The sequence below is a fragment of the Anoplopoma fimbria genome, chromosome 13 (assembly GCF_027596085.1).
Source record: "Anoplopoma fimbria isolate UVic2021 breed Golden Eagle Sablefish chromosome 13, Afim_UVic_2022, whole genome shotgun sequence".
NCBI lineage: Eukaryota > Metazoa > Chordata > Actinopteri > Perciformes > Anoplopomatidae > Anoplopoma > Anoplopoma fimbria.
Window position 1 is genome coordinate 19541650 of NC_072461.1, and position 24261 is coordinate 19565910.

The 24261-nt window shown below is 42.2% G+C and overlaps 1 protein-coding gene across 5 annotated transcripts in view; it reads left to right on the forward strand.

The window, feature by feature from the left end:
• Positions 1–24261, forward strand: part of arvcfb (ARVCF delta catenin family member b) — a 133656-nt gene that overhangs the window by 58922 nt on the left and 50473 nt on the right. For all 5 annotated transcript variants that reach the window (XM_054610346.1, XM_054610343.1, XM_054610347.1 and 2 more), the window contains 3 exons: positions 2716–3350; positions 10417–10922; positions 21756–21939. In XM_054610346.1, coding sequence (XP_054466321.1) covers positions 2716–3350; positions 10417–10922; positions 21756–21939 — 1325 coding nt within the window. The remainder of the gene's footprint in view (positions 1–2715; positions 3351–10416; positions 10923–21755; positions 21940–24261) is intronic.

Sequence of the window (24261 nt, forward strand, 5' to 3'; positions counted from 1 at the left end):
TCATTTAGCAGACGCTTTTATCCAAAGCGACTTACAGTCAGTAGTATATTACATATCATTCACCCATTCACACACTGATGACAGGCTACCATGCAAGGTGCCACCATCAGACTCTAACTAACATTCATGCAACATCCAGTCCACACCGATGGCAAGCCTTCGGGAGCAACTCGGGGTTAAGTGTCTTGCCCAAGGACACATCGACTGCCGAAGTCTGGTATCGAACCACCGACCCTCTGATTGGCGAACTACCTTGCTCTCCACTACACCACAGCCGCCCTACCACCCAGTAATGGTGACTGACAACTTGTTAGTGGAGTCCAGGCCTGCCACCCGGACCCCCACCCCGGTCCCCATCTCGACCCCCATTCCCTTGGAGACAGAACCAGTAAAGGATGCTGAACCCAGTGTGATGCTTGTTCATTTCTACCCTCCTGCGCCTGTCTGCCTGTTCCTTTAACATCATGTTTTATAAAAGCCCACATTTAGTCACTTTAAACCTTCTAGCATTGCAGAGAAACTATCTATTTCTACTTTCGCCATCCTCGCAAATGCTATTTAGATGGGGCTGAAAATGAATCGCGGACGTCACTATAACAGGCTTCTTTAAATCTGAGTTACCTCCTCATCCTCTCCCAGTATCCTCTGGGTCAATTTAAACTCTCAATAAAGTGAATGCCGCAGAGGGTTTTGAAACCTCTTACAGAGCTGTAAAGTGGACAGTTTGAAGCGGGCTGCCTTTCCCTCCATTTTTAACAGTTTTGTAAGCAGTTAAGCCCTCTGTCTAACTGCTTGTGGTTGTTTCAAACATTTTTCAGTACGGCATTGCCTTTCCATGCACGCACACATACAAATATGTACTATCCCTGTTTACCCCAGTTCAGCATATTTCAGACGCCCCTTTTGAAATGCAGGTCCCCCGCCTCCCCTCACTTCCTCTTAACGCCTGGTGAACTTGAGTGTACATCAAAGTGTGTTAGAAAACTGTGTGATGGCTCCCTTTGCAGCACTTGCAAATCGCCCTAAAAAGCTGTGTTGGTACAAGGCTGCTGGGCATGTCAAGGCTGGGAAGAGGTAGCATTCACCGTGCTCGCCTCTCAGCTCTGACAGAATGGGATAGTATGAAATATGTTGATAACTAAAATGTTATAATATTACCCGACATGAAGAAAATCATCCTGAGATTATTCTCTTGCTAGAAGGCTTCGGGTCTCTTGTGAAGCTATATTTCTCAGAAAAATCAATAAAGGGTATCAAAAAAATTCACAATGTTATTTAATAAATTATATATATATTAGGGCCGACATAATGGCTTCATGCATGGTATGACATTTAGCCCATGTGGCCAAAGTTAGCAACTCGGAACCATGCTATAAACACCAGAACAGCCAGTTTGGGTTCTTAACACTATGAATCAAGAGGATGGAAGCAAGCTTGTTATTCCAAGGTCATATATGTGCTTTAGCTAATGTGAATCAAGCAAATGAGGTCTTTTTTGTGTGACTAGTGCTAAGCCAAGGCGTCAGAAACAAACATAAATGACTCAGTAATTACTCTGAACATGGAAATGAACCTTGGCGTTCCTGAAATAGGCTTTGTTATGTAGCTCACAATTGGGGTGTAGGCCACTGAAGATTTCTATTTGTTTTAAGCAAGTTAATGAGGAACAACAGAAATGCTGTTTGTGCTTTTGCACCTCTGTAGCGAGGGTTAATGCTTCACTGTGGTTCTTGTTACATGCCTTTGCTCGCTACTGATTAAAATCTAAATGATAGCATTGATGGAAAAATAAAGAAAGCATATTACAATTAAGAGGGCTGTTTGTCAGCAAATTTAACCCATCAGATTTTTGTTCTTAATTTCCCTGAGAAAATGGCGCTTGTCAAGTGGGAACGAACCTCCGCGACACCTTGTCAGGCACGAATTGCATCAGACCTGCACCCCGGCGGATGACGATTCATTTTCATCAACCTCATTAATTTTGAAGATGAATTTATAGCCGCGGACAAAATAGCCAATTATCGGCCACAGCAGAATTCACTGGGCAGCAAATTGGTTTCTGTATGGGAGCAGAGCCCAGGGAGCGGAGTAGCTGTCTGTAATTCTCCAGTCAGACAGCCTCAGAGACAGAGGTGGAAGTAGAGTTATTTAGCTATAAGATGAAGTGAGCAAAAGATAAATGCAGGTCTGTTTGTCACAGAGTTTGATGCTTCCGTGTTCCCTTGGGGTCACAAAGGATTCAAGGTCCAGTAGAGCTGTAGCACTTCAAGACGTCTCTGTTACAGCACAATCCAGGAGACTCAAGTGCGCTAAGACAGCTACTGTGTATACACAATATTTTGGGTTTAGATTTCATGTCTAATGTGTACTGATTGACACAACTTAATGACACAGGCCTAACAGTTTCAATTTTCAATTTGATGAACAGAAAATTACATTATTTTATGACATTGAAAGGAAGAATTGAGTAACACAAACTACACAGTTTGACTGAATTAACACAAATTGAGTTTTCCTCTGCATTAGGTTTGAAATGCATGTTTAAATGTGGACTACAATCAAAGTTTGCATTTATATTTCCATTTATCCAGTTTATTTGTCCGTCTCTTTCACTGTGTTACATTCTAACAAAGTGTCCTTATTGAACAGCTAGAGAGGCCAGTCTCTTCATGCTGATGACACACTGTCTGACCGTGTATCTCCTCCCATCTACAGGTGACTAAGATGGTGAAGACTGTGACCACACGGACGGTGCGTCAGGTGCCCCTGGGGCCCGATGGCTTGCCCCTGCCTGAAGGATCGTCCCCACTGGGCAGCTACACCGACTCCATCGACCGGCGCTACATGAAGAACGGAGGGTTCATCACCCCGCAAGCCACCTCCACCCTGACCCGCTCCTACAACAACTCCTACAACGATTCATATGGAGAGGCCCCCGAGAGCCAGTACGTTCGCCACTACGGCCTGCACGATGGCTACGCCGATTTGACTGACAACTACGGAAGCCTCTCACGCGGCGTCAACTTCCGGCCGCCGCGATACCCCTACCTGCCCAACAGCTACCGCCCGGAGAACAGCTACACGCTGCCTATTCGCAAAGATGACTACGGCCATGTGGCCCAGCCCCAGGTGCCCATGGGTAGCAGCACCGTGGATCTGAACCGCTCGCAGCCAGAGCGCTTCCAGGCCGAGCCATATGGCCTGGAGGATGATCGCCGCAGCTTGGGCCCCGAAGAGGAGGAGCCCTACGAGCTGGAGCCCGACTATTCCACCGCCAACCGCCGCACCCTGCAGGGGGCCAACCGGGGACGCACCCACCGGGAACCTCTTCGTGATATGCCTCGAGTCAGGTAAGGATAAATGCAAAAAAACAACACGGTCTGCTATTCTACCTCAGAGAGAAAGATATTACACATATAAATCTGCCTAAACGTTGTTTTTATACACCAATAGCTGGTGCTTTTACTTAAAAACCTGACAGATGTGTCGTAGGATTCAGCCGACTTACAGGAGATGATGTTTTTGTGAAGATGTTCAAGTTCATACAGTGTACATGTAATTCTTTCTACGTTGGACAGCGAGTTCTTATGCACAAGCGCAGGCTCTGCCTAGATGTGAGAGCAGATCATCCTGTTAAGATTAGAGAGAATAAAGAATACTCGTCTTGCTCTCGTCATGAAAAAGACTACACTATACTGAGCGCGAGTAAACAGATGTCTCTTCTCCTTGAGTAACTTGCTTGTGAAGGGAAGCGAGGAAAAACAAGTCTTTGATTGCCATTTTCCTGCAAATGGATGAGGGAACAAGTGTTCAGAAGTAAGGAGGCGAATGATGTGAGCCGTGAGGAGGGAAGGAAGGGAGGATAGAGGGGATGGAGGGAGAGTGGGAGAGGATGGGAGGCTTTTGTCAGTCATCTCTCAAAGCTTTTTTTGTGCAACCTCTGTTTATATCCAGCTGACAGGAAAAAAACAAAACAAGCTTGCCTCCCAGAAATAAGATCCCAAAGTGGACTCTTGTCTCCTAATAGTTTCCAATCATTTCATTGCTGCCCAAAGGGAGTTGTGGAAATGTCCACTCTCAAGTAAATTGAAGTCGGGGTTTGAAGTTGAGCCGGTGATAAGTGCGTTTGGAAGCAGAAGTATGTTGTTACAGGTGCAAAATCCCAGATTGGGAGCATCTCGATGGCCTTTCAGTGGCACAACTGAGTCAAAATGAGTCACTCCCCCATCCGCCTAGTGAGAGGCGCTAGCTGTGACAGGCAATTTGTAGCCTGCCTTACATGTGTCACAACACAGCCCTAACAGCCACATACACCCCTTCACACACACACACACACACACACACACACACACACACACACACACACACACACACACACACACACACACACACACACACACACAGACATGCACACACTGACAGGCGATAACATGAATGCATAAACACAAACACATATGCTTGAAGTCACTCTTGACTGGCTGCTCAGCTGCCTTTCTAATTGCAGCAGGAAATAAATCCCCAATATTTCCTTCCATCTTCTCCCCTCCTGCACTCAAATCAGTTGACATCAAAACATTGGCTAAAATTCACACTGTCTATCAGCCCGCCCAGAGAGCCCAGACTCTCCTGTGCACTCACACTGCGATTACTATACTACCAAGAAGGGAGCGGCGAATCCAAAGTGCTGTAATGAATCTGGGAATTAAAGCGGTTTGATTACAGCTTATCATTGCATTGCAAGCCCTCAAATTATGCTCCAACAAAGAATGAAGACGTTTAGGGCTAAAACAGCTTTCTGCATCGGCGGCAAACACTCATTTTGTCTCCGCCGCTGAGTCCACCATGTGCCAGGAGTGATGATGTATCATTTTGTGACGGAGTTCTTTGGATGTGTGAGCATGCCCCATTCTTGGACTTTAGGGGCAACATAGCTAATGTCAACTAATGCATAGCTCTAATGCAGAGGTCACCAGGGGTCACTGCAGGGTTTCATCAGTATGAAAATGATGTCAATCATATGATTTTTGGAACGTGGTACTCATGGCTTTCAACAAAACACCAAATAAGGAAATATCTTTTGGTCACAATTTCTGAAAATACGTTCTGGTGTCTAAATGCAAATTATAGCCTGTTTCAATGTCACTTACATCTTTTCTTCTTGCTGGACCTGTTTGCAGTTTCTACATGCTGGATGTTAATATGCAGCACATCTGTATGGTAAAAAGTGTTACATCAAAAAGGTTAATATTTATCTTAAAAGTTGTTTTTTTTGCTTTCGGAGGGAGGGAAGAATAACTTTTTTTCCTTTATCCCGGCTCAGGCTTTGCAGATAATGATCCCCCCCCCCCACTGTCTGGGTGTGAGTGCATCTTACTCCCTTTTCCCTGATCCCAACCCATCCTTTATGTGTGTGTGTGTGTGTGTGTGTGTGTGTTTCGTGTGTGTGTGCACTTTCGTGTGTGTGTGTGTGTGTGTGTGTCCCATGCCAGCGTGATTAATAGCTGCTTTTGAACCAGACTACAGGGGCGTCTGTAAGCCAATCTCTAATGGCTCATCTCTCCTTGGGCGACCTGCTCCGCTTCACCTGCCCACCTGCATTCAGGGGTCACTACAGACACACATACTATGTCTAAACACACACACAGTGCACAAGTGCTCACATTTCCTCATCCCTTAATTGAGAGGGGGGGGTGTAGAATTCTAATACAGGGTTTCTTGTGGAAGTTATCCGGCCCTCCTCTTCATACCCAAAGAGGCTTTCACTGGGAGCCATGTAGTCCATTTTATATAATACTTCCCCTCTGTCATGTTTGAGGTTTCTCAGATGCATCCCCTAAATCAGGGGTCAGGAACCTTTTTGACTGGGAGAGCCATAAAAGCCAAATATTTCTAAATATATTTCATTGAGAGCCATATAGTATTTTTAACGTATAATAAATTAAATATGTCTTAGGATGCAATGAAAACTTAGGATGGCTCTCTTTTCATGTTCACGGAGAAGCGCTACAAATCCTTTGTTCTTCCCCAACATACAGGGTGCACCATCAGTACAGACAGAAATAAGTTTATCCATCGGTAGTTTTTTTTCTTTAGCAAACTCCATAAAAGACGTGAATAAATCCTCTCCTCTTGTTGTCCCTTTCATTGGCAAAACAGCCAAGCTTTCCTCACGCAGTGTGTCACCTGCAGCATACCTGGCAATTATACTGCACTGAGATAGATGGCTAACGTCTGTTGACTCATCTAACGCGAGAGAAAAGTATGTCCCGGCGTTTATGTCCTTAATTTGTGTTTCCTCGACTTGATTTGCCATCATGATGCTACGATCGTGCACAGTTCTTGCTGACAGGGGCATGTCTTTTATTCGTTTGATTATCTTGTCTTTATTTGGGAAGTCATCAAACAGTTCATTGGCCACATCAAGCATGAATGTTTTGGCATACTCGCCATCTGTGAATGGCTTTCCATTCCTTACTATTGCCAAAGCACCCGCAAAGCTAGCGGAATTCCCGTCACCTTGCTTGGTCCACACACGTAGTTGCTGCTGAATCGTCTGCACTCTCCGCTGTAGCTCCTCGCATGCCCTTTTCCTGCTGTCCCCCGCTGGATATTTCGATGCAAATGAAGCATGGTGCGTATCGAAGTGCCGCTTTATATTTGACCGTTTCATCGATGCAATTTTATCATTGCATATTAGACATACCGCAGATCCTGCTCTCTCCACAAATGCAAATTCCTCTGTCCATCGTCTTTTTTTCTTTTCGCCATCTTTTCCGTTACAAGGGTTGAAGCGGATAAACTAGTTGGCTATCTGATATAATTGATTTCCTCACCTTTACAATGACCCGGACATGCTCGCGAGCCATTGGTTCCCGACCCGACCCACGGGTGACCCGTGACCCGTGAAATTTATCTTCAAAACTAATTTCTGTTTACTTTAAAATGACACAGTATTATTAAGAAATATCATAAGTATTTTAAAATCAGTTCCAAACTGATTTTCTTTTTTTTGAATTTTTATTTTTCAACTCAAAATTGTCTGGGAGCCATATGCCGTCACCGGAAGAGCCATATATGGCTCGCGAGCCATAGGTTCCCGACCGCTGCCCTAAATTATAGAAACAAATCTAATTTCCTCTAACTGAATTGAAACAAACAGTGGTGGCAGTGGATAATGCCATTGGAAAAAGCCAGAGAAATTGACAAGACATAAACTCTCAAGCTTCGCTGTTTCTAGTCTCTCTTCCTTCTTTTCTGTCCTGCAAAGACTCTCGAGCATCATAAAACAATAATTGCAAATAATTCCAAATGAGCAACATGCTTGGCAGGAGCAGTCAGTCATAAACGCCACAGAAATGCAATTTGTACATATGAGATGCAAACATCTTCTTGCGAGGGTCTAATCCTTTCTCAGTTGGCCTGCTTTCGTGGGCCTGCAGTAGAAGAGGGTCAGGCACGGCCGCTATTGAAGGATGATGAAAATAATTGACAGAAGATGAAGGGAAGGAAGAATAGCGAGGATGTGACAAAGTCCGGATGAATAAAACGAGCGCTGAAGTTTGCCGACATGCATACATTTCGTGTGTACTGTATCTGTTTATCTTTTCTTCCGCTCTTTATGTCTTCGAACAAAACAAGCGCGCACACGCATCCGTAGACGAGCGCACAGATACACAGAAATAGCCCGGACATTTAGCAGCTCCATTAACATGAGGAGAGTGATCTGCTGTAATCACGCTCGGAGCATCGCGTATGGCGGCGGAGAGCCCTTTCACATCCGTTGAATACACCCCTCCCTGTACACACAATGGCGCCAATTTAAATGCAAATCCTGACATTCCCATCACTCAGCCGCGCGACAAAATGCTCCTGCCGCATCGGTCCAGATCTAAATGAGCCACGAATCTGCACAACTGTACATCTCATCTGTGTGGTGAAGTGTGTCTGTGAGAGGAAGTGTGCGAGGAACCTAGTGTGACAGATAATGAGAGAGAAAGTCAAAGAGAGAGAGATGGAGCAATAGTATGCATGAGAGAGAGAGAGAGTTGGTGGTTATGTATTCAGCTTTATGCGAAGGCGATGATGCTGAGATTGTGTACTGCCCTTTCTTTAGGAGGGTTATTCCTGCCTCATTCCCTTGTCGTGTCCAATATCCCGCAGCTATTGAGAGCTGGTGGAGTGTGAGTTTGTATCTCGTGTACACAAGGAAGCATTTAGTAACCACCAGCACGTGCAAACATACTCGCAAATTTCCATCTTTTCTTTTCCATGCAGTCCGTCATGCAGCTCAGTGTTGTCGCCAAACCTCAGAGCTGCAGTCGTCCTCCAAATGACGTGCTGTAATGAGGCTTGATTGGCCCCTCCTTCCATACTGTGGTTACATGCTGCCTGTAGAGGTTTTGTGGCTCTCCAACATGTTCCACAAAGCTGGAAAAAGCAACTCTTACAAGACACATGATAGACCAGATCCACTCTAGTTTAGGTTAAATGTTTTCGTCATGGGTAACACCTGTGTGTTAAAACATTAGACCCCCAGAGTCACAGCTGTTCTTGACATGTGCCCACGACACCCAAAGCTGCTCCGACAAAGTTTGCCATTCAGCTCCGGGGTTCTTTGTGCTTGTTTAACTTGCAGCATTTGGACACCGGCGTGTATTCAACTGCTGTGGTGCCTCACTTCATCTTGATTAATCCTCTTCCGTTCATCTGAATAGGGGTTTTAGTATCCCGATACCTTGCTGAAGCAGGACTTTTTCTCCCAGTTTATTTCGTATTGATATCCCTGGCAGTAAAATGCACAAAGTTGTGCCATTCAAGCCAATATGTTACTGCGAGGTTTGTGTAAAAGAATATTCAACAGAGGAAAACACCAGAGCCGAGGCAAGGCCCCCCCCCCTCCTCCCTAGTGTGCCTGGGAAGAACCATAAAAACACGTAATTAACATAAAACTCATTAAAATTACAGCTCGGTCTGGAATTCCCTGCCTACCGCCAGCGTTGGCCACCATTTTGTTGCACCACCAACCACCATACATCAAAGATGGTGAGAGGGGTGCCAGATGAATTATGTAACAAAGATAAACAAGTCTCAAGCTGCGGGGGGGGTGATAAAGGCTGTGCATAAGTACACAACCCTAATTAAATTCCTCTCCCCATGTCATAACTTCCCCCACCAAATATTCCACCATCCTTTTAAACAACTTAGTGGTACGTGTTCAAAAATATTTTTCGTGGAACAAGTTTTAAAAATATTCTCTGCAACTTTTCTGCAAGTGTAAAATGTGACTCTCCTGACTCCATTCTCGAGGTTGGCCCTGTAAGTGAAAAATCGTTGCTATGATTAAAGACTCTTAACTTAAATAAGTAGCCTGCACTGTAGCAAGTGGGAACAAATGATCTGTCATTGGAATTGAGTGCCAATTTCTTCACCCATATCTCAAAGGAGAATTGATGAGGATGCCTTTCGAGTAAAGAACCCAAGAGAACTAGAGTGTAGATCATAAACTCAAGAGTTTTCAGAAATAAGAGATTTATTGAAGGGCACCGTCTATGAACCCACAAAAAGTAATTCCCTTCTTCCTCCCTCAGAGGACAGCACTTATTTCCGTCATGGAAAATAATAGAGCACAATACAGTTCCCAGCCCAAACGCTTGTGGTGCTAATGAGGCTAATGCTAGCAGAGAGGTCCAAGAGAGATGGTCGTTAACATTTCAGCATGTGCTCGTGTTCAGCTCTGTGAACAGAGGGAGCTCTGGGGGCATCACATGAGCTCATAGTCCTCCCTGGGGGGACAGCACAGCTCTTTTCTGTGCCCCCTGAGGGAAGAGACATCAAATCCCCTCTCTACTCTATATGGTGGCTTCCTAAAACAAAAAAATCTTCACAAGACTTTCCTTCAAAGCTTTTTTTCTTTGGTGTTGCCTTTGTTTCTGTTTCTTTGTGAACTGCCTGGTTTTTCTTTGTGCAATCTTTACCTGTCTCTCAATCATTCTTTCTAAGACTTTGTTGATGTTTGACTTGTTTGCTGCTACCACCTGACGGGGAGGAATAATAAGGGGAATGTTGCTTACCTTACCACTGTTGTTGCAAGGAATTGCCAGCGCAGTCCCTTTGACAGAGCGGTAAATAACAGATCCAAAGCATAGATCACCATGTGTCCCCCTCACTCTCTGTCCTGCTCCCTGTCCATTTATTTCCCCTCCATCACCCACAACTTCTCCCCTCTCACTCACCCTGTCCTCTGCTTTCCCTTTTCTCCTCATTAGTCTCCGGCTCTCACCTCAGTTGGCTTCTCTCAAAGTCTTTACCCCGGCTGTCTAATTCTTCTCCCAGACAAATCTGTCTGAGTCGCCATCAATTTCCCTCGTCCATCTCCCTTGTGCTCACCGTCCTCTCCTCTCCTTTTTCGTCTTACAGAGGGTACCCAGATGAAGCCATCGAGGCAGAGCTGATCGATGAGCGCCACCCCTACATCCACGGCATGTATTCAGCGCCGCTGGCCCAGCCGGAGAGGGGGAGCATGGCCAGTCTGGACCGCATGGGCGGCCGACGTTCGCCATCCATCGACAGCATCCGCAAGGACCCGCGCTGGCGTGACCCAGACCTCCCTGAGGTCATCGCCATGCTGGGCCACCCCATTGACCCAGTGAAGTCAAACGCCGCCGCCTACCTGCAGCACCTGTGCTACGAAAACGACAAGATTAAGAAGGATGTGCGTCAGCTGAAGGGGATTCCTGTTCTGGTGGGCCTTCTGGACCACCCCAAATCAGAAGTCCACCGCAAGGCTTGCGGTGCCCTGCGCAACATCTCCTACGGCAAGGACAATGACAACAAGGTGGCCATCAAGATCTGTGACGGCATCCCGGGCCTCGTCCGCCTGTTGAGGAAGACCAATGACATGGAAGTTCGGGAGCTCATCACCGGTAAGAACAAACATTTCCATAATAAACTCTGAAAATAATGTGATGAGGCTCATCCGAAATGACACAAAAAACATTATCCTTATTAAATTCAATCCTAATTAATACAGAAGTTTTTTGTAAGTACCAAGTCATCAGGCAGCAAAACCATCTATTTGAATGTACTATTGATTTTGTGAAAAGTGAAGTGAAAAAAATTCCAAGCGGATGATCGTTTCCACTATTCCAGATCACCACACTAAAAAAAAACATTTCTGAATGTAGCAGGAACAAACGCACTTTGTTCTGTAGAAATGCACTGTAGGGAATGTCTTGGCAATTATTATTGTTTACTGTCTAGGAAGGATGTCGTGGTGATATTATCATATCATGTTTTAGTTTGACAAATGACAGTTAGGTGTCATTCAAATATTTATGTATGCATTTTGCCTACATTTTCCAATCTTGTATCAATGTCTGAAAAAATATCTACTGATATCGTGACTTTTTTTGTCTCAACCACATCACCCAGTTTCTCTGCAAAGCTTGCAATCAGGTCATTGAAGCATCATGTGGGTGAAATAAATTGAAATAAAGTGCTATGGATTAGTTTGATTGCATTACACAAAGGCAGACATCATTCACAGTTGCCTTGTCATAGGTAAAGGATTCTATTATCGTGCAAAAACCGCCTGCATAGCACTGTTACTGCCAAGGCTGCTGCCTGTCTTCTGCACTGACTGTAGGATTCCTCTTTATGTCTGCCTTATATGTCGCGGCTCTCTTTCTTTTAAAGTAAGTATAAAGTGCTGCTTTGAAGACTTTTAAGCTGATATGATACTACCTTAGTATGCCAGTCCTTTCCAATCACTGGCTGCATACCTATCATCACTTATATATTCTGTCTGGGAATATACGGAGTCGGCTGCCATAATCCCATACTCTGCATAGTAATGCAGGGCTGAGTCATACTATATTAAGAAGAAGAAATGTTTTTTTGGTGTTTTCCACACATCATTATTTTTTGCAACAGTTCACAGTGAACTATTTTCTCATCTCACACCATTTACACTACATGATTAGTTTGTGCCCCGGCATCCCATATGGAAAGATACAATTCTCTATGAATTAGCGTTTGATTGCAAAACTCCCCATATACTGGTGAGGGGAGATAACAATGCTGTAATTCAAAGATTTAATTAGTCCTTTTTTTAATTCTAGTGTGGACACATTTTGCGTAAATTGTGTTGGAGATGGCTCTTTTTACTACTTGTAAAAAATAAAATAATGAGCTAATTAGTCACAATCACAATTAATATGGACCAAACAATAATAATAATTAATAATTAAGCCTTTATTAGTCCCACAATGGGGAAATTCGGTTCTCTGCATTTGACCCATCCCGGAGGAGCAGTGGGCTGCAATGAAGTGCCCGGGGAGCAATTTTGGGGTTAGGTGTCTCGCTCAAGGACACCTCGGCATGTTGCCTGTAGAGGGGTTCGAACCACCTGACCTTGTGGTTGCGGGTCAAGCGCTCTACCTCATGTGCCACAGCCGCCCCACAATGTGATATTCTATTACTTTACCATTATAACACTGTACTGTAATCACAAAGGGATACATATAAAGTGGAAAGATTCTCCATAGAAACGCAGATGAAATATCAGTATTGATTAAGAAAAAGCTATAGGCTGCAGTGTGTCATGAAATATGTTTAATTGCCTTTTAAGAGGAGCTATTGATTCAAACGCCATGATGGGATTTCTTTTCCTTGAACTGTTAAATGTCAATGCTGGACCATAGTGGTGTGTGTGTCTTTCCAAGTGCTCAGCTAATCCCAAACATGATTGGTTTGACCTGACTTTGGCTGGTATGCATGCTCTGCCATCGGAGAAGGGGCTTTTGTTTTTACGTATGTCGAATGAGAACTACTTTAAAGTGAGATGCTTGATCTTTTCGTAGTAGCCGCCGCATGTTAACTACAGTATATGTACCAACCATAAACGGGGTTACGCTTTAGGTCATTTTACAATTAAGAGAGGGGAAGGTTTTTTCAGCTATCAATGGTTTCTAGCTAGAGGTCATTTTGTGGAGATTAGCAAGGCTGTGGCCCTAAAGAGTGATTTCCAATATTGACATCTTCAACCCAGAGGTCTTAATAGTGATACCAGTCATTTAAAAATCACGCTTGTTGAGCTGCAGTGTGCATGCATGCATAAGTGTGTGTGTGTGTGTGTGTGTGTGTGTGTGCGTGTGTGAAGCTTTCCTTTGCTGTGACAGAGATGTCGCGGTGAGCGATGACTGTGCCGCAGCAGAAATGATTGCCTTTACAGCTCAGTGTTGCTCCCCATCGTACCTAAAAATAACCCTGCACCACAAGACATGAGGACAGAATGAAGGGAGGCCTTTTCATTTTTTTCTCCTCTTAACCTCCCTCGCTCATTATGCACCCTCCTTTGCTCAATTTTTTTTTTTAAACTTCTTCATTCATTATATACACTCTGTCTCAGGGTTTAGGTTTCCATTGCCGTTGCTCTGGCCCCAGTAAAAACAGGCCAGTCACAATGCAAGCTCAGCTTACAGCCTCCGTCCATGTGGCTAGAATTGGCTTTTTTTTTCCTACAATAAAATATGGGTTTTAAATATAGGCCCCTTTTCTTAGTCTATGTCTTTTAAGAGTTTGCTGTTGGAGTTTGTGCTGTCCCTGCAGAAAACCACAGAGAGCTCTGTTTTCTGCAGGGGGAAACGGGTGACGTGGAAGGAGCCAAGTGGTTTTATTTTCCAACACAAAACACAGACAGACCAGTCGTTCATATTTTTAGAGCTTTGTAACGTTCAGAGTAATTCTATTTTCCCTCCCGGTAGGCTCTGGGCTGTTTGTGCCCTCCAGCAGTTCCCTCCCTGGAAATGTAGATTATTAAGCGGATTTGTCCCCTGTTTTTCCTGCAGGAGATGTCTGAGTTGTGGGGACTGACACTAAGGCAGGTGCTTACTGCTTTGTCGTTTTGATGAAAAATGCATATAGAGCAAGTCGGCAGGCCTTAAAGCTAAGAGAGATGATGTCTAGACACACGTGCATATTATATCTGTGCCAGGATTTTGCGGGGCTGAGTTTAACATAATATATTCAGCACTATTTAGAGGATGTTTTGGTCTAAAGAACCTAAATGTTATCTAAGTACATTTCAAGTACGTTTTAAAATGTTACGGTCTTGAGGCTATAATCTCTGCATTGTTATATTATAATCTTAAAATGTGTAATGCCTAATGCTTTGCCTTTTTACACATGCATCAGATATTGTAGAGATCAACACTAGAATAAATTTGGAGTTTTTTGGTCTACACCATACAAACCTCATTGTTTCCATTATGCTCCATTTGCCTGACACTAACTGGACCGTATGTGTTTTTTTAGCCTCAACCTACTATCACATTTATAGTGTTTTTTCCTCCTGGGCCGTTATATAGGATACACCCGTATACACATAATGAATAGAATCATTTCTAAGAAGGGCAACATACCTGAGGTCCCCCAACATGATCCATGAGACAACCAGCTGAGTTCATCATTGGTGCATATATGTGCTCGTCTCAGTGTGTATGTATGTGTGCATTTTGCACAATTCATCTAGCCTTTCCTTTTAATTAACCTCTTCCTCGGGATCAACCACAGCACCCTGCCTGATGGTCACTCCAAAATACACGTAAAACTTACATTTCTCTTATTTAAATGGAAATTTGCAATAGCAGACAACAGTAAGTTCACCCACTGAGGCCTCCTCCTCTTCCTCCTTCTTTAGCACTAAGAGTGTGATGGATGGCTTAAGGGGTGAGGAGGAGAAGGACAGGAGGGACGAGGCGAGGGAGGAGAACAGTAATAGGCAAAACTAAATTAATAGCCTTGCTAGAAGAGCAACATGTCTGCCAGTGGGGAATGGAAAATTGAATTAGCCTTAACCTCATCTCCAGTCCCATTCCCAGTCCAGGTCCCAGTTTCTCCAGCCCTCACATCCCTCCAATTTATTATGGGAGAGGGGGATTTAAAGAAAGGGAAATGAATAAAAAGAGAAACAGGAGGTAACATTTGGTTAAAACTCAGCTCACAACTTGTCTCTTTTGCTCCCCATCTTGTCATTTACGTTTTAATCTAAGCGTTTTTTAGGATTTGTCAAGCTCTAACAAATCAAAACTGTTTGTTTGTGAATGATTGAAGAGGCAGTTAATGATATTCAACTCCCCCTCTGGCTGGATTGGATTTAAAACAGAGGAAACAGATTCAAATCACAGGTTGATGGTAAAAGATACAGATTGTTGTTACATACATATCAGGTTCTCCATAAGCCTTTCCTAAGCGTTTTCATCTTCATCAAGCATAGCGTAGGCAATGTATACACGCTTTCTCCGAACTCTTTGGGGATGTTTTTGTAGCTGGATGAGTTCTGTTTACAGGGATATATCACAATATATTTTACAATTTATTTCGCACATTCTGCTCTTTAGATGGTTTCCTTTTACGACCAACTCCACCAGACTGTTTACCCCTTTAGAACTTTTTCTCAGCAGATAAACAACATTAATAAACCAGATAGGAATAACATTTTCAGATCTTGAAAGCAGTTCGACTTAGCTATTGAAGGTCATGGTAAAGTGTTGGGCTGTTATATTATGACCCTGCTGGGAATCCGGACTTTATTGGATAACAAACTTGTGAGAAAATTGACAATATAAGTTAAGATCATAATTCAGCATGATAACTTGTAGCTTATTTTTTTTTCCTTCGGGCAGTAACATCCTCAAAGCATTAAGATCTTATTGCCAAAGCTTCCATGCAGATGGACGGGAAACACTTCCAGATATCAGAGCTTACATTTTCTGGGGAAAGCACACTAAGATGAATGGCAAGCAGCCTGGCCAGCATTATCATGTTAAGGAGAGGAGGGTTTGTTTGGGTTGATGAGTGTGGTTGGTTAATGTCAGGCCAGTATTCTTCAACTAAGAAAAACAAGGAAACTATTTCTGATTTTAAAACAAACAAGCATTGCATATTTGGCAACAAATAGACTATACAGAGATACCATAATTAGACTTTCACTTCCTGACCACATTTACCCCGAACCAATGTTCATTTTAATCAACTCTTGTTTAAGTTTTTCTAACTAGCTCACATTGCGACCGCAGCTTACAAAATGTCTCTATCAGAATTATTAAAGCATAGTAGCTGTGCATCAAGACGTATAACTGGCTGTACAATTAAAAGAGGAGTGTTGAACTAGGTGATTAAAGGGATAGAACTGAGTTAATAATAATAATAATAATAATAATGGATTTTATTTATATAGCACACTTTAAAATACAAAGAAATCTCAAGGTGCTGCACAGGGTAGAACAATCACAATAATCAAATATAATAATAAAACACTAAAAACAAACAAAAAATAAAATAAAATTTTTAATTAATTAATTAATTTAATCATAATGAAATCTAAGAATATCTATTAAAACCGAACAACCACCCAAACACAAGCAATCCAAATTATCAAGACCCTAGGGGAAGGCAGAGAGGAACAGGTGAGTTGATGACTATACTTGTTCTAAATACACTCAAAACAGGACAGCCTCATATTTGTTTTCCCTATTTTAAAATTTTAGCACGGTCAATAAACGTTGCCTGTTTTGAGTTGTTCAAGTTGTTTTGTGTCAACATCATTTGCACTTGGTTGTCTTCTGCTCAGCAAATTCTCACTTCCAGCTATTTACTATGGATCTTTACTTAGGTCAGATTTATCATGCATATGTAACAGTAGAAAAATTAAACACAATGTTGTTTCACCGTCCCCCTGACGTTTGATCAAAGAGCAGTTTGCTTTTTTAATTTAACAAATCCATAGTAAGATAGGTAGTCCAGGTGTAAAAGGAGCCTTTGTCTTCACAATTACATTTTATCTGCCTCAGCGACACGAGGGAACGGGACTTCCTCAACCCACCTTCCTCTGACAAGCTGACAGAGGCCAGCAAATAGGCTAAACCTGATATAGACTCACTGGCCTGAAACAGTGGCAGGAAGCGGGATGGACATCGTCACTTTCACAGCACTCTGTCATCTTAAATAACCTTGTGTCTGTGGGCTGTATGCCTGTCATACTTGATGGATCACAGCCACCCACAAAGACATGCCTTAGCCTCCCCTCTGGCATATGTGATCAGTGTAGAGCTGACTGATTCCAAGCCATGACCAATGTTTCAGCTGAGCTAGTGGAGGTGATTTGGACTCCCTGGTAAAAGCCAAGAGGGGGGCGCAGAGAAAAGTTTGCATTGTTGCATGGTACTTTTTGCTTCCAGTCGTAGGTATCTTACGTAATACTGAGGAATATATGATCTTGTTTGGTTTTGCAAACCTGGCAAAAGACAAGTCAAAGATAGATTTCTTTTCATTTTTTATGCAGAAAAACATTTACAACCTTGTTGGATATGGGCTGTGTTTTATGATGATTGAGAAACAATACTCAAAGTAGCTGTAAAAGTAGAACTTTGTGATTTCAACAAGCAAGAGGGCTGCGTTGGAGACTCCTCGGCTCTGATTGGTTGTTTTTCTTTAGACCCAATTATCTGTCTCTGTCTATATGTGCTACTTTCCGGATAAAATGACAATAAGTTACCAACTGTGACTTTGATGCACTGTTCCTAAGTATTTCCCATGCAGTGTATGACACTTAAGTCAAAAGTTCTCTTTATTAACTGCTTGCCTTCCACAAGAGCACATTTGTTGTTAATGTGATTCATGCCTGGATGCTGATACTTCCTCTTATACGCTCTCATGCATGTGGTTAAAAAAAGGACAAAATTGACCCTTTAAAAAAGTGATTGGAGAAAATATGCCTCAGGGAAGGAGTGGGTGGTTTACTAAAAACAATACTTTCGGAGGGCCATAAGTCAAATAGGACTTTAAAAGAGCAATTACCACACTGCAATTATGTATAATAAACTGAATAAAATTGCAAAAATACACAGTTTTCTCAGCAGTTTTAACATGACTTCCTTGCTCTTTTGGACTTAAGCATCACATCTTTGTTGTTAACTTTTTCTCATTTGGATTTCATTTTGTTGGGTCATTCATTTGCAATTACCTCAGAATTCTCAAAAATTAATCACTGGCTGTCTCACTCCTGCATCTGTGCAGATATATTTAAATGCATGGGCTAATACTGTTTAGTTATGTCTTTGACTGCTGCAGTACCAGAAATAACTTTAATGAGTTATCCACATGTGAACCATTGTCAGTGCGCAATGTGAAGTTTTACTGTGATACCTGATGTCTTTGCTACCAAGTCAAAACTGTGATTAGTTAAGTAAAGTACACAGGACCTCTGAAGAAATCTACAGGGTGTGTATGTTTGTGATGTTTCTAGCAATAGATACAGGGTGAACCTTATTATTTTCAACCAAAAGCACTCAAATTTGCAATCAGTGGAGGGAGGAAATGAAAGGGCCCTTGAGAACATCTATAGCCAGATCGACAATAAAAATGCAGACAATGTTGACCAACCATTGACTCAACAACTACACACAGAAACCGACCAACGTATCCTGATACAACTTTTCTTATACTATCTTGTTTGAGACCAGCCTAAACAGACATGTACCATGTTTGAACCATGGGTAGGTCTGGTTGGATAACAATTTGCAATAAAGGTAGCAAACAAACAAACATGTAATTAAATAATACTGTAGTAATTTCTTTAATCTGATCTTGAATTATGCTGATGTTAGAGCATCCATATGTTTAAATAACATCTCAGCTTGTTTTCGTCCAAGTTTAACGTACCATGAAAGTGGTTGGGGGGGGGACAAAAAAAATCAATTTTAAATTTGTAGAGGTATAAAATTAACAGTTAACGCATGAAGAACAAAAATAATTCAGCCTTCATTCAACAATGTAATTGTTTGTTTAGAGCATAGGGTAAATTTTGCTCTGGAATTAGCCTCTTGGGTAATGTTTACTCTCAGGACGTGTTGTTCTCCAAACAAGCTCTGTAACTCAAGTGTATTTAGTTTGTCAATAAACTTATTTACTGTATATCATAGATAGATAGATAGATAGATAGATAGATAGATAGATAGATAGATAGATAGATAGATAGATAGATAGATAGATAGATAGATAGATAGATAGATAATCCTTTATTAGTCCCGCAGCGGGGAAATTTGCGAGACCAGGTACAAAATCCTTTATATCACAGCAGCAGCAGGAAGGAAGGACCTGCAGCTGGCCTGCACCACCTCATGGGGTGGGAGGTATTGTTCCACCGTTCAGAAAGAGAAAATATGCTTTGTACCAGATTTAGCTTCTAGCTAATTTCCATCCGTAGGCCCTGGGCAGGGGAAAATAATCAATAAGTGGATAGTTTGAGGTAGAGGGTGGGGTTATCGATGGGCGTACAAGGCCTGTGTCTATACAGGGATATATAAGGAGTACAATTATTTAGTAAAATCACAGCACATCATTCACACTGTCCAAAATGTTAAATATTTCCACCGAACTTCCAGTCCCATAAACATAATCTGTTTAGCACACAGGATTATACAAAGTTGGCTTAAGGCTTTAGTGTGTGTTCAATGTCCTGCATCACACTAAGGCGTTTGTGTGTGAAAGTGGCCCATTGAGCCACACCTCAGATTACACACATCTAATAGCTTCCCAGTAAGATACTGGTAGCCTGGTGGTCTCTGACGCACAGGAAGCCAGTCTAGTCACCAACTGGAACCACAGAGGGAATGGAGGTTACGATAGACATGCGAGTGTGATTGGCTTAAGTAGCAAAGGTTATTAGCCGCATACAAACTTTAAATATAACAAGAACTCAGTATGCGGATTAGTCTGATATGTTTTTTTTCTTCCTTTTTTAATGTTTTGGCAAAGGAAACCAGTTTTCTCCAGGCCCAACCACACCAGAAGGACTGGGTTTATTTTTAGCCCTGGCCTGTCCGTCGAGACCTTTTTTTCCTCTCTATGTGCAGAGAGCATGATTTAACAGAGGAAATATTGACCATCTGGAAAATGTACAGAAACTGCTTTAAAGAACAGGGCGAGACATTTTCATTGCTCTGCTAATGGTCTGTTATTTTCGGAACAAGAGGGAATCGCAGACTGCGGCTGTCTGTGTATGTATGTGCACAAGTGTTTCAGCTCATTTATGTTAGGCAAAGTGAGTTTTTTTCTGCATGTGTTTATTTAATCCTAATGCTTTAACTCCCAGTTGATGTTCTCTTTGGACCAGGGTTTTTTTTTCACAATGTGAGGCGTGGGTGAGTTAAAAGAGGGGGTGTGGAGGGAGCGAAGTGAGGCAAAGTTACTGTGTGAGGGGTAAAAGGACAGGAGCATGCTGATGTTCTAAACACAACAGAAAGTTTGTTATTGATGTCTGGACGCCTGATTTTGGATCGTTCACCAACACAGCCAGCTGTCACAGCCAGCAGCAGTGGTGTGACACACAGCTCATGGAGCCAATTAAAGCTCAGGGATGGCAGTAGGGGGGCTGGACAGCTGCAGGGTCCACCATGGTTTTATCCTAAAAAAGGAGAGGGGTTTGAGGGAGCGGGTCCAATGTTTGATGGTTGAGATTTCCTTTTTTTCCCCCCCTTTCTTCCCACTTCTTTAGTTTTATATCTCCCTCCATCCAACCCAATCGCTGTCATTATTATTTCATTTTATTTAACGTTTCAATCTCTGGGTTAGGAGGCGTAGCTTTCCTGACCCAATGCAGCAATGCTGGCCTTACTCACAGCTGAACCCAAAGTTGATCATATATTGTTAATATATTGTTTTTATTATAGCAATAGGGTCAGATTTTGTCAACCCCAACTTTGGCCTTCCAGATCTTCAGATAAGAATGCAAGCTATAAAATGCCTGAAGATAAAAAGACAAAAGAAATAGGGAAATAAGTGGTGATTGACAAAGGCAGAGAAAGATCCGGGTGATGGTATGGTAAAAGCAGAAACTCGAGCTGTGTCAAACATGGACTTCCAACATTTTTGTTCTCCTCAAATCTGAGTCTGCCTCGCTCTAAAGCTGCCAAGTGTCTGAGTGAAAACCGATCTGATGCTGACGATTTAACGTAGAATTTTATTTTTGCGGGGTTTGGCTGCCTGGCTATGCTGCCAACAACGTCCTCCTCTCTGCTTTGTCTGCCTGCCTCGCTTTTATGAAACCTCAGAATGCTCATAGCCAGCTCAATTAAGTGTACCCCTTTTACAGAAGTATGAAATAGGCTGCCTGTAAGAGAGATGTTCAGGAAAATATGAAAATCTCTCTCCTGCTAGCATTGTTTGAATGAGAAAATAAAGGAGGTGATGGATAAAATTCTATTGAATACAGCATATGAACGCATGAAGGTCGAAGGAGTATATTATTATTATTTTATTAGTGATACTACATTAGCTGAGAAATATGATTAAGCATCGTAAGGTTACTTGCTGTAACCTCACTATTCCTAAAGCAATATTATCAGAATAGTATAGAAATATCACAGTGATTATTGTCTTCTACAATCGTCTATTACAATTGTGTTTTTATACAGTTCAGTACAACTTTTTCTAAAAGCGGTGTACCTCCAAGCTTACTGCGGTTTCGATTGTAATGTTTAAGTCTGCACTACAGTTTGTTTTACTGCTGTAAAGCTGTCCTTAAATTGCATCACTTTCACTCTCCTCCTATTCCATCTTCCTCATTCCTTCTCTTCTTCATCCCTCCTTTATCTTCCCTATTTCTCCTTTAAATCCTCTTTCCAAATCATCTATTTCTTTCCCTTTATCACTATCCCTCTAAATATGTCTTTTAATTCTATTTAATGTCCCTACAGGAACCTTGTGGAATCTGTCGTCCTATGAACCCCTGAAGATGGTGATCATCAACCACGGCTTGCAGACTCTGACCAACGAGGTTATCATTCCCCACTCGGGCTGGGAGCACGAGCCAAACGAGGATTCAAAGCCGCGCGACGCCGAGTGGACCACCGTCTTCAAGAACACCTCCGGCTGCCTCAGGTAGATTTAGTCGAAAAGTGATTTACACATGAATCAAGCTGAAAAAATAGTGTCGGAATTTTGAGATAAATGCGTCATTTTACAATAATTTATTAACACTGGGTTTCAGTTTAGGAGTGTTTATAACAAATATGCTTTTGGGATTTTCACATGTGTACTTAGGTTTCCAGATATTTGAGCATTCAAAAAACAATATAGTTAAATGTTCTAGTCGAGTCAAACTTGGTTGCTGGGAGATGGATTGTAAAATAAAATTGAACTTCATCAAATTTAAATGTACATTTTAAAGGTTTTGAGCACCACAAGCCTAGTGCATTATATTGTCATTATATTGCAGAGAAGGCAGACATTTATATGGTCGATATCTCCATAACTAGGCAACTCACACCAAAACAATCTAGATTGATGTATAGCACTACAGGTTGGAGAAAAAAGAGGAAAATATGTATTTTTGATTTTGATTTGATTATAAAAGTCTAAAGTGGGAATTGAACCAAAGATAAAGCAAAACTGCAATTTAAAATAATAATAATTCCGGATATGAACATTTTGTGAATCCAGGATGCTGTCTTTTAAATTGGAGCAGATTGAAAGCTTTTGGACAAAACCAGCTTTAAATCAGGAAGGACACAGATAGACATTAGGCAAAATTGTGGAGACAGATGGCAGATTTATTCAGGTTAAAGTCAATTTGGGTGTACAGCATGTGGACACATTTGAGATATAATGCTGGATTTTACAGCCTTGTTTTTACTACGATACCAGTAGTAGCTGGGGACATCCATCCATTCCATCCATTTTCCGTAACCTGCTTATCCAGTTAAGGGTCGCAGGGGTGCTGGAGCCGATCTCAGCTGTCAATGGGCGAAGGGGCAGGGTACACCCTGGACAGCTCGCCAGTCTGTCGCAGGGCAGACATATAGAGACAAACAACCATTCACACTCACATCCACACCTACGGGCTATTTAGAGTCTTCAATGCACCTAAGCTGCATGTCTTTGGACTGTGGGAGGAAGCCAGAGAACCTGGAGAGAACCCACGCTGACACGGGGAGAACATGCAAACTCCACACAGAAGGTTGTCCAGCCCGGGAAAGCTGGGGACATGTGTGACATATATGAGACTACATTCTGTTGTTTGCCCCCACCAGGGTCAGTTTTAAGTTCTTACTAAAATAATTTATGATATGGCAGATGCTGTGTTCTCTCTGTCCCGGCCTGTTTCTGTATGTATGTGAAGTGTGCTGGATGTCTGTAAGCACATTAATGACATGCCCCAAACTTTATCACATACAGGTACAGTGCATTGTGTTATCACTTAAGAAGTTATCTATCTACTGCATATTAGGAAAACGTTTTTCAAATGTTCCTCTATTCGTATCTTGTCATTCTTATATGTGCTGGGTAACTTTGTAACCACTCCACCCTGAGGACAATGAGTAGCGTTAGAAGTTAACTAAACAATCTACAATTAAATAATCAAACAAATTAAGTTAGTCTCAAGCTTATTAAGGCTGAGAGAAGATACATTGAGCCCGCAGAGCAAATTGTTGCCTCATGACAACAAGTCAATATGTCTGTTTCCTTTTTTTGTAGAATAGCAATCTCTTTTTTTGTTTGTGGCTGCAACCAGAACTGGAGTTGTTCTTAGGTCAGTCTTCCAAAATGGTGTTAACTTCTCCGTTTCCCCAGTGTCATACCTCACTGTTAAAGTGGTCTGACACACTCGGCCATGCTGCTGACCCTGTCTGGTCCATTTGTTTCAAGAAGTGAAGGTCTGCTTTGGTCCTGGAGGGCTCTTGTCTGAGATAATAACTTGTATGGGCTCTTAACTAAACCTTTTACACATGCAAACTGGTCTTTACAGTGACATTGCTCTCGGCTGATTAAGCAGAGCTATAAGATGATTGTTTGGCTTGACTGTTTATCAGCATGAGACTGCTTCCACACTAGAAAGTGCTGAATCCATTTAACCTCTGACCTGTAGTCAAACAATGTCCACAGTAATGCACCAACAATTTAAACGTGTGTCAAACCTGGTCATGCACAAAAAAAGTACAGAATGTGTCAAACATATTTAGATTGTTTTCTAAAGGTTAGCTGTCCGCACTGAAACATGAAAAACAACACAAACATTGTCCTATTTATTTTGTGGCAATAACCATAATGTATTTGTTCCTGGGGGTGCATCAAAAATTAATATACATATCATTTATAGCCTACAAACTAGGCAAAGAACATCAAATCAGCAGATAATAAAACTGCCACTCCAGCTTCTACCTGTGTCCGACTTAGGTTTTATAGCAACATAGTGTTTTTGAA